This window comes from Dipodomys ordii, unplaced genomic scaffold (assembly GCF_000151885.1).
Source record: "Dipodomys ordii isolate 6190 unplaced genomic scaffold, Dord_2.0 Scaffold18, whole genome shotgun sequence".
Taxonomy (NCBI): Eukaryota; Metazoa; Chordata; class Mammalia; order Rodentia; family Heteromyidae; genus Dipodomys; species Dipodomys ordii.
Window position 1 is genome coordinate 20,581 of NW_012267234.1, and position 11,970 is coordinate 32,550.

Here is an 11,970-nt window from a genome sequence, read left to right on the forward strand (position 1 = left end):
TTTTTTCTTTTTGCTTATGTGGTGCTGAGGAATTGAACCCAGGGCCTCAGGCATGCAAGGCAAGCGCTCTACCACTGAGCCACCTTCCCAGCCCTGGGTCTTTGATATTCTGAGTGAGCAGCTGTCACCTAAGAATCGGATGAATGGGCAACTCAGCCTGCAAGAACTTCACTCCGCTGACCCCTGATCCTTTGCAGGTACTGGCTGCGCTACGAGTCCTACCTTCTGGGGAAGAATATTGTGGGGACAGTGGATATGCCTTTTGTGAAGGCTTTGGTCCAGAATGTCAGCACTGACATCTCAGAAGACCTGCTTTTCTCTCACAAGTTCTCTCAGGTAAGAAAACCCCCAGTCAGCAGAGGAGGCCCCCAGATCCCTCAGCTGGCTGGCTGGGACTCTATTATTCTTGGTCTGCATTTCAGCCACCAGAGAGAGCCAGCAAAGCTTAGCTCTGGTGGGTCCCTTCTGTAGAGCTTTGCATGATGCTGGGGCTGGGGGCTGGGGTGGAGGCTGGGGACCTGGGCTCTGAGCATGGGCCTCCCACCACTGCCTGCAGAACTTCCTCTCCCTCTCTGCACCCCACAGCTCACATCTGGAAGAGGAGTCCTCAGCCTCCTCCAAGTCCAAAATTCCCCGGGAGTTTTCTCCCAGGAACATCTGGAGCCAGCACCCGAGGGCTGCGGGGGGAGGACTCTGATTTATTCTGGTCTAAGTGCAAATCATGAGCAAATTAAAATTACCAAGTGTGGGGGGGGGAGGGCGTTAAGCTCAGGATCACTGCTTGTGTCCTGTCTTCAGACATCTCCCCTCCCATACCCCACTGGCCTCAAACAGAGATCCTCCTACCTCAGCCTTCCACCTAGTTAGGATCACAGGTGTAAATCATCATACCCAGCTTATTTGTCAAGATGATGTCTTGTTAACTTTTTGTCTTGGCTGGCCTCAAACTGGGATCCTCCTGCTCTCTGCCTCCTGAGTAGCTAGGGTTAAAGGTAGGCACCACTGCACCTGGTAGCAAATTACCTCAAGTGTCTGTTTCTTCATCTGTAAAGTGATGAAGGTGTTTATGGCCCTAGGGAGAAATAAATGAGATAAAACCTGGGGAATTCTTGGAATGAGGAGGGCTCAGTAGCAGTTCCCAGTGAGGGGAAGGTAAAGGCCCAGGCAGCAGGCAAGCTGTTCATCATCAAGGGTCTCTTCCATCTGGAGAGGGGGTGTGGTAAGCTGAGGGGGTCTTCTTCAATCCATTATGTTACCCAAGCTGCTGAGTGTGGGGTGCACACAGACCTCAGAATCTTCCAACATGTTCTTTTTATTCTGTGCCAGTCCTGGGGCTTGAATTCAGGGCCTGGGCTTTTGTTCCTGAGCTTTTGTGCTCAAGACTAACACTCTACCACTTGAGCCACAGCTCTGCTTCCAGTGGTTAATTGGAGATAAGGGTCTCACAGACTTTTCCTGAAGGGGCTGGCTTCAAACCATAATCCTCAGATCTCAGCCTCCTGAGTAGCTAGGATTACAGGTGTGAATCCCGCTCTGCCATCCCCCCAGAGCCTGGCCCACTTGGCCTTTTCATGATATTTAGAGAAATTAGCACCATCAGCCTCCACCTTTGCCTTCCCTGTTCCAATGATCTTGGTGTTTTTGGAGGCTGGACCAGGGGCCACCACACTGCAGCCCCAGGACACCAGGAACTCAGAGAATGGAAACAAAAAAATCACGCCTTGTGATTGCCACTGAAGTTTTGAATATGATGACCATTTTTAGATTTATTTTTAATGTGTTGGGCAAACAGGAATGCAATCTTATGACTTCAGGTGTCCTTCACCTCTGCCCTTGCTCCCCTCCTGCATTCCCTTCCTGATGGCCTTGTTTTCTCTACGTGTCAGAAGCAGACACAGTCACTGTCAAGCTGTGTGTAGATGCAGGGCTGTGTGTTGGTGGAAGACCATGGCCCGCTTCCTATACTGGCCAACCCAGCTGGGTGGATGCGTCTCCACACTACAGATGATGCCTGACCAGGAGTCTTCAGCCCCTCTTCACAGGCTCTGGGAAGAGAGGAGCTGGTCTGAGCCCTGGCATCCAGCCTGTCAGGGCTGTCAGTCCCCAGGTCCTGTGGCCACTCATCTGTTTCAATGCCCTTCCCAACCTGCAGTGGTGGCAGGGCCAGTGTTGGAGCTGGAATCGCTGGGGTAAGATGACATCCACTGGGTGTGTGGTTATAGGTTCCGAGGCAGGTGGCCAAGGATGAGGATGAGCCCCCTGACCGAGTCCGCCTTCCCAAGAGCCTTTTTGCAGCCCTGCCCAGCAATGGGTCTACGGTCTGGTTGGCCATAACTGTCCTGGACATCAGCATGGGAGATGTCTTCAAGGTAGGAGGTCTGCTGAAGACTCTGGGTAGATGCCAAGTTCAATGCTAGCTTTGCCGGGGGTCCCAGGTCCCAGCCTGCCCTCACTGCAGGGCATCAATGGAGGAAAGGGGCGAGTACTCCCTCCACCCCCCTGCCCGCCTAGCATCTCTAATGCAGCCAGGTCTCTAGAGTTTATGGACTCCAGACTCATGCTGGCACCCCCTACTCCAGTGCCCCCACTAGTGAATGGGGTTCAGGTGTTCACAAATCCTTGTGTACAACATGCAACTCTGATGCTCAGATGCAACTCTGCAGGTGTGTGCCAGGTGTGTGGACCCAGAAGTGGGTGTTTGTCCACCTATAAACAGATACGTGTGTATATCCCCAGATATGGGTATACTCGCCCACCTGGAGATGCCCCCTAGTACCCTACTTCTAGGCTAATCTTAGCCTGTGCGCCTCCAGCTAAGAGGGCAGAGGAGCTCTGAAGCTCAGCAATGGAGAGCTGTCAGGTGCACAGCTTGGCACAGGTGATTTGGCCCATAGAACCCAGGCCAGTGCAAGCAAGATGACAGTAGCAGGTGGTTCACGTTCCCTGTCCCCCTCCAGGCCATGGCCCCAAGTCCTGGAGCTTCTGGGTTGGGCTGGCCTAGCATCTCCTGCAGCCTGGCCTCCCTGTCTCCCTCACAGGGCCCCCGGCTCCTCCTGGACAATGGTAGTCGTGTGCTGAACAGTCACGTGGTGGGTTTGAGTGTGGGCCACACACCCGTCACAGGACTGTCAGAGCCTCTGGAGATCACCTTCTCACACCAGCGTCAGCCCCCTGTAAGTCCTCTACCTGGAGCCGGCCAGGATGGTGAGCCCACACATTCACATGAGCTCAGAGCAAACATGGAGCCCTGAACCCAAGAGCAGCCATTAGGGCCACATACACACTGTGACCAGGAACATGCGTGCACATGCAGCTGTGTCCCCTCCCACTCTGGAGGTCACAGGCGCACACCCCCCTGTGGGCACCCATCCACCACTCCCCAAGGGCCCATGTGCAGACAGGCCATCCCCCACTCACAGCTCAGCATGATTGCACCCTTCACATGCTAGTCCAGGGTCCCGCAAACAATGCTGTCTGTCAGGTGCTGGTGGCTCACACCTGTAATCCTAGCTACTCAGGAGGCTGAGATCTGAGGATCATAGTTTGAAGTCAGCCCAGGTAGGAAAATCCATGAGGTTCCTATCTCCAATGAAGCAACAAAAAGCCAGAAGTGGGGCTGTGGTTCAAGTGGCAGAGCATCAGCTCTAAGCAACAAAACTCAGGGACATTGCCCAGGCCCTGAGTTCAATCCCCAGTACACAGACACACACGCACATGCACACACGCATGCATACATGCACGCATGCACACATGCACGCACACACACACACACAGTCAGTTTTCCCATGCAAACCACCCAAACACCTTCCACCTAATGCATAGGTGGGCTACACCCTTGGGAACCTCCCTCCTTCCTCTGTTGACCCCAACTCTCTGGTTTCAGAACATGATCCTTACCTGTGTGTTCTGGGATGGGAGTAAAGGTAGGGCCTGGATGACCCTCTGGGGTAGGCTGAGTGGGAGGCCCCACCAACCCTTTGTCTTGTTCCCTGCCTCTCCCTTCACCTCCCGTGTGTGTGTGTGTGTGTGTGTGTGTGTGTGTGTCCGTGTGTGTCCGTGTGTGTGTCTGTGTGTGTGTCCCACAGGAGATTGGAACTCCAAGGGCTGCTCCACGGAGCTGGGGGCTGAGGGGACCGTCTGCCGCTGTGACCACCTGACCTTCTTCGCCCTGCTGCTGGTAACTGCCTGCTCTGCCTGCCTCAGGACTCCTCAAGACCTGAGGAGGCTGCCCCATACAGCCTTTGGGGGTGGTGAGCCCAGCCTTTCACTAATGTAGACTGGGTTTGGGGTCATCCACAGAGGCCAGTTTTGGATATGGCCACCGTGCAGGTCCTCACGCGCATCTCCCAAGCAGGCTGTGGCGTCTCCATGATCTTCCTGGCCTTCACCATGCTTCTCTATGTTATCCTGAGGTGGGTGACTCCTGTGCCACCCACAGCTCCCTCCTTCCCCAGGGAGACAGAAGCTAGAGTAAAAGGAGCCCTGATGGGCTGTCTCTGACACCCCCTTTCCTCCCCCCTTTTTTGATTGTGGGTCTTGAACTCCTGCCTGGGTGATGTTCCTGAGTGCTTTTGCTCAAGGCCAGTGCTCTCTCACTTTGAGCCACAGTACCACTTCTGATATTCTGGTGATTAATTGGAGATAAGAGTCTCATAAACTTTTCATGCCTGGGCTGGCTTTGAACTGAGGTCCTCACCTCTCACCCTAGGATTACAAACTAGCGCCCAGCCCCTCCTTGAGTCTCCATGACAAAGTAGGGCTAGAGGGGTGGACACCTGTCAGTCATTTCAGTTATATGTGGCAGAAACTCAACCTACATTGACGTAATCACAATAAAGCCTGTATGGTTCATATAACTAAAAAACCCAAGTTGCGAGGCCTTCAGGCAGGGTTAGATCCAGGAGTTCAAGCGAGCCACCCCACCCCAGGACTTGATTTTCTCTGCCTCTCACAACTTCCTATCACCCATGCCATAAAAAGCCCCATTCAGAGCATCAGGAGCTCCGCAAAGCATGTGGTGGTGACATAGATGCTCAGACAGAAATAAAGCCCCCAAACTGAGGTCTTTCTTTAAGAACAGTTCATTCCAAACTAATTATAGACTAACCAGAGATTGAAAAAATTGCACAGTGTGTGGTCCCTTTCTCTAACTACCTGCTATGGGGCAAAACTTAGTACAGAAAATCGGAAGGGATATTGGTACAATCTGGCCATTGGGATGAGAGCCAGGATTGTGAAGATGGATCCAAGATGGTGGGGTGGCTGGACTTGGGCTCTCCCCCAGAAGCTGCCATTCCTTGGTGTCTCTAATTACCTTTTCTCACCTCAGGCTCTCCCTGCAAAGGTTCAAGTCAGAAGATGCCCCCAAGATCCACGTGGCCCTGAGCAGCAGCCTGTTCCTCCTGAATCTAGCCTTCCTGATCAATTCAGGGAGCGGCTCCCAAGGCTCCCCTGCTTCCTGTTGGGTCCGGGCTGCCATTTTCCATTACTTCCTACTTTGTACGTTCACCTGGATGGGCCTGGAAGCCTTCCACCTCTACCTGCTCACCATCCGGGTCTTCAACACTTACTTTGGACACTACTTCCTGAAGCTGGGCCTGCTAGGCTGGGGTAGGAGCTGCAGGGGGGGGGGGGAGACTGGAGGGTAGATCACTCAGGGAGCAGACAGAGAATAGACAGGAAGTAGACTGAAAGGGTAGACTGCTCAGGGAGAGGGTAGACTGCTGAGAGAGAGAGACAGAGACAGAGATAGAGAGACAGAGAAATGTTCTCTTGGATGGCTAGAGAGGATCAGAGGGGCATATGCCACGGGGGCCCAGACAATGTCACATGTTTTTCCTTTCACACCCAGGCCTGCCTGCCCTTGTGGTCCTTGGCACTGGGAGTGCCAACAGCTATGGGCTTTACACCATCCGTGACCAGGAAAACCGAACCACACTGGAGCTGTGAGTGGGGGTGGTGGGGAGCGGGGGGTGGTGGGGAGCGGGGGGTGGTGGGGAGCGGGGGCTGTCAGACCCTAGCTTCATGTCTCAAGGCTGGCAAGGAGGGAATCCTAGGAAGAGAGGGTAAGTTTGTCCAGGCAGACAGGATCCTCACATCCTGCTGGCTGGTGGCCTAGCTGGGTAAACTGAAAAGAAAAATGAAATGGGAGAGGGGGCTCTGGGCAGGGAGGGGGGATTGAACCAGGAGGCAGAATGCCTTTCTCTAGCCGGGGCCACCCCTACCTCCTGTGACGCCCCATGCCCAGAGCTCAGCTTGGTAAGGAGAGACTGGGATTTCAACCACCTGCCTGTCACTTAGGGGCCCTGGTGCAAGGCACCACCTGCCCACAAGTCTGAGCAGCCTAGATGGAGCCAGGCCCTGCTGCCTACCCATGGTAGGACCTTGGGCAAGCCTGTCAAGCCTCAGTCTCCCCATCTTTACAATGGGAAGTAGATGCCCTTCAGGCCTCCTGCAGTACAGGGAGCAGGGCAGCTGGGCCCACCTGGATGCCCACTGATGACTTCTCATGGTAGCCACCCCTGGGCCAGGGCTCTGCACTAGGCTGGTCTGGTGGAGCCTGGGGCCTTAAATGCACGTGTGTCTGGGGGGGACTACAGGGGATGGGGAGTCACTTTCCATGGAAGAGCTGCCCTGGCGCTCCTCCAGGAGGATTCCTCAGGTTGAGCAGAAGGTGGGATGTTTATGCCAAACCGTTTGATTTACAGGGTGACAGCTAGTTCAGGGTTCGGCACCATAATTTTCAGTAATAAAATGATCTTTGGGGCTGACTTGGTCCTTTCACACCAAGGGTGGCTGGACCTGTGGATGGCTTGCACCCAGCAGGAAAGCAGGCGAGGATGGCCGGGTGGGAAAGCAGGGGTGTGGGAAGAACCACCTTCTTGGTACGAAAGGATAGTCAGGGGAGACGTCTGGAGCTTGCTGCGCAGGGGTTACCTCCCCGAGTCACAGTGGCCGCCCACCCCCTCCAGGTGCTGGTTCCAGAAAGAAGTGGCCCTTTATGTCACCGTCCACAGCTACTTCCTCATCACCTTCCTCTTCAACGCTGGGGTGCTAGCCCTGGTGGCTTGGAAAATCTTCAGTCTGTCCAGTGTCATAGCTGGCAAGGAACCGGAGCAGAGCTGGAAGGCTGTCCTCACCGTGCTGGGCCTCTCAAGCCTGGTGGGCATGACCTGGGGACTGGCCATCCTCACGCCCCTGGGCCTGTCCACCATCTATGTCTTTGCCCTTTTCAACTCTCTACAAGGTAAGGCTCCCAGTAGAGTGGTCCCAGGAAATGGGAGAGAGGAGGCGTTACAGGAAACAGGATCCTACTCAGATGAGCTCAATCCCAAAATACTGATTTGAAATACCCAGGGCTCTCTTAGGATCCAGGGCAGCAAGAGAGGCTGTTAACTGGGTCAGGTAAAGCCACTCAAACCAAAGCAAGGCTTTCCCCTATCTTTCATTCTGGAGTTGGATGTTGTCTCTGCTACCATCTGTAGAAACTCTTGAATTATTCTGCCCATGAAGATTATGGCCCCAAATGACTACCCAATATGGCCCCCTCAGCACTCCAGGACCTATCAGGTGACCATCTCTGGCCCAATCAGTCACATGGACAAGGTCAGGTGACTTGATGGGCACATGAACACAGTCTCGGGAGCCTTCCCAGAAGGAATGCAATGACTGTTGTATTTGGTGCTTAACCCAGCTAGATCTTTCCTTCTGAATAGGGAATCTAAATTAATAGCAATAGAAGTTATTACTTTTGGACCATCTAAGGTTAAGGGCCAGGGAGAAACATATCTTGAAATCATAATATCATTATTCTCATATAAGTTATGGTAATATCTAAGTCCACACACCTCACTTTGCTGAGTTTCATCTCATCAGAGTCTGAGTTATTCAGTGTTTCTCTCTTCCTCTTATAGACAGCAGAGCCCTTGGGACATTTCACCTTCCCATTGGACTCTTCTCAATATTGTTACTATTGTGTGTAGTGGTGATTTTTTGTTTTTTTGTTTTTTGTTTTTTTTTTTTGTCAATCCTGGGGTTTGAACCCAGGGCCTGGGCATTGTCCCTGAGCTTCAGTTGCTCAAGGCTAGCACTTTACCACTAACCCACATTCACAGCCCCCGTGTAGTATTTTTTTTAAATTATAAATTCTCTTCAAACACACAAAACTTGTATTTCTCAATTTCTGTGCCTCTTCTAATTTCCTCCACTCCACATCTTCCCTCGTCTTGCTAAATACATCCTGTAGTCATCTTTTATAGAAAGATAGTGTGAGAACCCTCTAGAGTGATAGTGGTTATTTTGTGGGTCTAGAAATGCCTTTAATTTGCCTTTTCTAGATACATGTAGCTATTTTAGTTCAAGGTGATTTTTTTGTGTATTTGGTTTTCTCATTTCTAAGATTGTCTCTAAGGAGTAGGCGCATTTTTGCCTAAATATTTTTCACGAGCTCTTGCATGTCTCCTTCTTGTGGCTGCCCCAGGCTCACAGAAGCTCTCTCTCCATGACAGGTGTCTTCATCTTTTGCTGGTTCACTGTCCTCTACTTCCCAACTCAGAGCACCATGTCCTCAACCTCTGGGACCGCCCGCCTGGACCAGGCCCCCTCCGTGTCTCAAGAATAGGAGGCTGCAGCCCAGCTCTCAGCTCTGGTTTACTGTGTGACCTTGGGCAGTTCCCTGCCTCTTTCTGAGCCTTCTCTGGACAGTATGCCTGGAGAGGGAGAAGATGAGGTCCAGGTTAGACCATATGGCTTCAAAGGCCCCATCCAGATAGGTCTGTGGGTCCAAGAAGCTAAAGTTTCTGAAGTCACATTTACCCCCTGTCCTATTTCCAAAGCACAGCAGCCTTCCTCCTGTGATCTCCTTCCTTTGGTCGCAAGAAGGGCTTGAGACCCAAGAGGATCCCAGTGCCCCTTACTCCCCCATCACTTGCTCCCACGCCAGGGCCAAGCAGGGCCCATGATGCTCTGGGACATTGGATTTGTTGTGGCCTGAAGGTGTGCTCTGGGGTGGTCTGTTCAGATCTCTGCCTGCCCCCTCAAAAAGACCCCACCCCCAGTGGCTGTGGCCCCTCCAGTGTGAGAATACCACTCAGTGCCAATGCTATTCGGAGCCAGCTCTCCCTCCCTCCCTGGCTGCCAGGAGTGTGGACAGAAGCAGGGGTTCTAGGCCAGCCCTCCTCTCCTGGCTGGTCACTGTGTGGGGCCAAGGGACAAGTGAGGAAAGGGTGAGCTGAGGCCCCAGCATCAGGGCTCCTGGACCGCCTGACTCACCACGACTACCACGCCCAACCAAATACCAGCACAAAGATTTCAATAAATACCAGTTGGCTGAGCAGATGGGTGCATGAGTTTGGCCCCAGGCTGGCAGGCTCTATGTCAAGGCGTGCACCTCAGGCTGGACACAGCTGGGTTAGGTCATTTCCAGTGGCTGGACCTCCTTTTCCAGTCACAGGCTGGTTTCGCCAGTAGGAAGCCAAAGGCAGCAGAAATGACAATGGGGAAGAGGAGGAGAGGAGAAGGGAGAGGAGAGGAGTCTCCTCTGTGTGTCTGCACAGGCAGGTGGCAGCAGAGATACAACATGTCCCTCCCCTCCCCTGGCTCCACAGCCTCCAAAGTTTCCTGTCCCCCTCCCCGCCCCATTAACCACATACACCCTCGCAGCCTCTCTCAAGATGGGGAGTCAGAGTCCTTATCAAATCCTTTGATAAGCTGTGGCTTACCAGTCCGCTGCCCCCACTAACTGGGTGCTTATGCCCTCTTCACCACCCCTTCCCTCCCCCCCACCCCCACGGCCCAAAGGCCTGGGCCTCTCCCCTCCCCCACACCAACCGACAGGAAGGCCACACTTCATGCAAGTGCTGTGTTCTCAGAAGGGACATCCTAGACTGTGAACTCTCCGTTGAGCCGCAGTCTGGTTTTTTTTTTTTTTCTTGTGGACAGACTGGGGTGGGTGGGGGTGGTCCTATCTTCTCAGACATCTGTTTCTCAGATGGAAAGTCTCAGGGCTCCCTTTCCCCAAAGTCTCTCCAAGTTGGAGAGCTAAGTAATCCCAGAAACATCTGCTCAGGCCTGCTGGGCAGGGTTTCAATTCTGACTCTGCTATTCAGGAGTAAGCCACCTTTCTGAGACCCACTTCCTTCTCCATAAAGTGGGCGTTAAAGTCCTTGCCTTATCTTGAGAACAAGGTAAGGAAATTTGTGTCCAGCACCAATTCAGGATTAGTTGACTGTCCCCTCATCCACCTGACTTACACAAAGATACGCCAAGGATGTTGGGCTGGTGGGGAGGGGTCCCAGACACCTGTCCAACACAGGCTGGACTGAAGCCAAGTCTGGGCTTCCCTGGGGTGCTGATTCCTTCTCTGGGAAAAAGAAGAATCTGACACCTTGTTCCTACTCCAGTAGCTTTTCCCAGGCAGACTCTATAGGCTGTCTACCCACACGCTGGTGGCTGTTTCCTGGCACAGGTAAGAGGCATGATCACCATGAGTGACTCTCCTTATCTAGAGACCTACCCACCCCAGCCCAGGGCCATGCCTGGGCTGAGGGGCGGAGTCCTTTCCCTGCCTGAGGGCAAGGTAGAAGTGACTCCCAACACACACCCCCCTTTCCACCCATAAGCCAAGGCAAAGCAGGCCTTGATATATCCCAATGGCATCCTGACTGGTTCTCTGTTCTACCTAAGTTTCTTCACACCTAGTATCTTTTCATTTCAACATAACAAATATACAAGCAATAAAACATATTTGCTCTAGGATCTCACTTTAGGCAACTTAATATTAAAAGATAGGAAATGATTGCAGACAGCAACCCAAACAACTTTACCCAGATCTGGAAATATTCCACGCCCTTCCCTGGGTTTTCAGCCTGTGGGAAGAAAGAAAGCATGCAGCTGTGGGTCAGAGAGAAGTTGGAGCACTCTATGTGTTTTTCAGGTTTTTTTTTCCTTAAAAAGGTAAATACACAGAAAAAGCTGGATGTGGCACTGTGGCTCAAGTGGTAGAGTACTAGGCTTGAGCAAAAGAAGCTCAGGGACAGTGCCCAGGCCCTGAGTTCAAGCCCCAGGAAAAGAAAACTTGGTGACTGGGGGGGGGGTGCGGGGAGGGTTGTATGCTGGGTCTCAATCACTGGGAGAATGAGGGGTCGTTAGCATGGACCCACTCAGCAGTATTGGCCATAGACCCCACACCCACCTGCCAGCAAAATACACACTGGAAAAAGAACACATCAGAATGGTTGTCTTTAGGGAAGGGACAAGGGAATGGGTAGAGAGGTGTAAATGAATACTTGAGAGGAGTGACACCTGTCACTTATTCCTCCAGCCCCTCGCTCTACATAATACCTGCCCTCTCCTCTGGCCTCTCCCATTTCATGAGCTCCCCTGCCCTGTCTAACTCATCAGTGTTGTCTGAAGTCTTCCCAGGGTCACATTATGACTTTTATGGGCCTCTTTCTCTAAAATAAGTAGAGCTGGGGCTTAAGTTGTTGAGTGCCTGCCTACTATGTTCAAGAGCTTGGGCAATAGTAACACACACACACACACACTCACAAAGTACATGGCTGTATTAGCACAAATACAGCCTCTGAATATAATCCAGAGAAAACTCATAATGCTACACTCAGTGTTCTATTATTTTCTTCTGATTGTGTTTGCGTGGGTGCATGTGCGTGCATTCCTGGGCATCAGACTCAGGGTCTTGCACAAGCTAAGCAAGCTTGGTTCTTCCACTGACCTATATCCCCAACCCCCTTCTGAATTTTGAAAGCTTTTCCTGTTCTGTGAGATTATCCACTCAATCAGAGGCCCAGAGCTTGCTCAGGAAACCTGACTCTGCCTCGTGGCCAGCGGCCCCCAGGACCCACAATGCTTTTCCATCTTGGTGAGGGCCACAAGGTGCTCCCCCCCAACACCTCCCCCCGCCACCTCCCTCCTCAGCACAAGCAGTGTGACACATATTTCTGGCCACTGGCT

The 11,970-nt window shown here is 52.6% G+C and overlaps 1 protein-coding gene across 1 annotated transcript in view; it reads left to right on the forward strand.

Moving 5' to 3' along the window:
- The window catches only part of Adgrg3 (adhesion G protein-coupled receptor G3), a 16,246-nt gene extending 7,173 nt beyond the window's left edge, over window positions 1-9,073 (forward strand). The window contains exons 3-12 of the mRNA XM_013012805.1: window positions 198-336; window positions 2,223-2,369; window positions 3,039-3,173; window positions 3,884-3,923; window positions 4,086-4,177; window positions 4,300-4,412; window positions 5,330-5,610; window positions 5,852-5,945; window positions 6,972-7,246; window positions 8,508-9,073. Of these exons, the coding sequence (XP_012868259.1) occupies window positions 198-336; window positions 2,223-2,369; window positions 3,039-3,173; window positions 3,884-3,923; window positions 4,086-4,177; window positions 4,300-4,412; window positions 5,330-5,610; window positions 5,852-5,945; window positions 6,972-7,246; window positions 8,508-8,620 (1,429 nt within the window). The 3' untranslated portion in view covers window positions 8,621-9,073. The remainder of the gene's footprint in view (window positions 1-197; window positions 337-2,222; window positions 2,370-3,038; window positions 3,174-3,883; window positions 3,924-4,085; window positions 4,178-4,299; window positions 4,413-5,329; window positions 5,611-5,851; window positions 5,946-6,971; window positions 7,247-8,507) is intronic.
- Window positions 9,074-11,970: the final 2,897 nt, after the last annotated feature.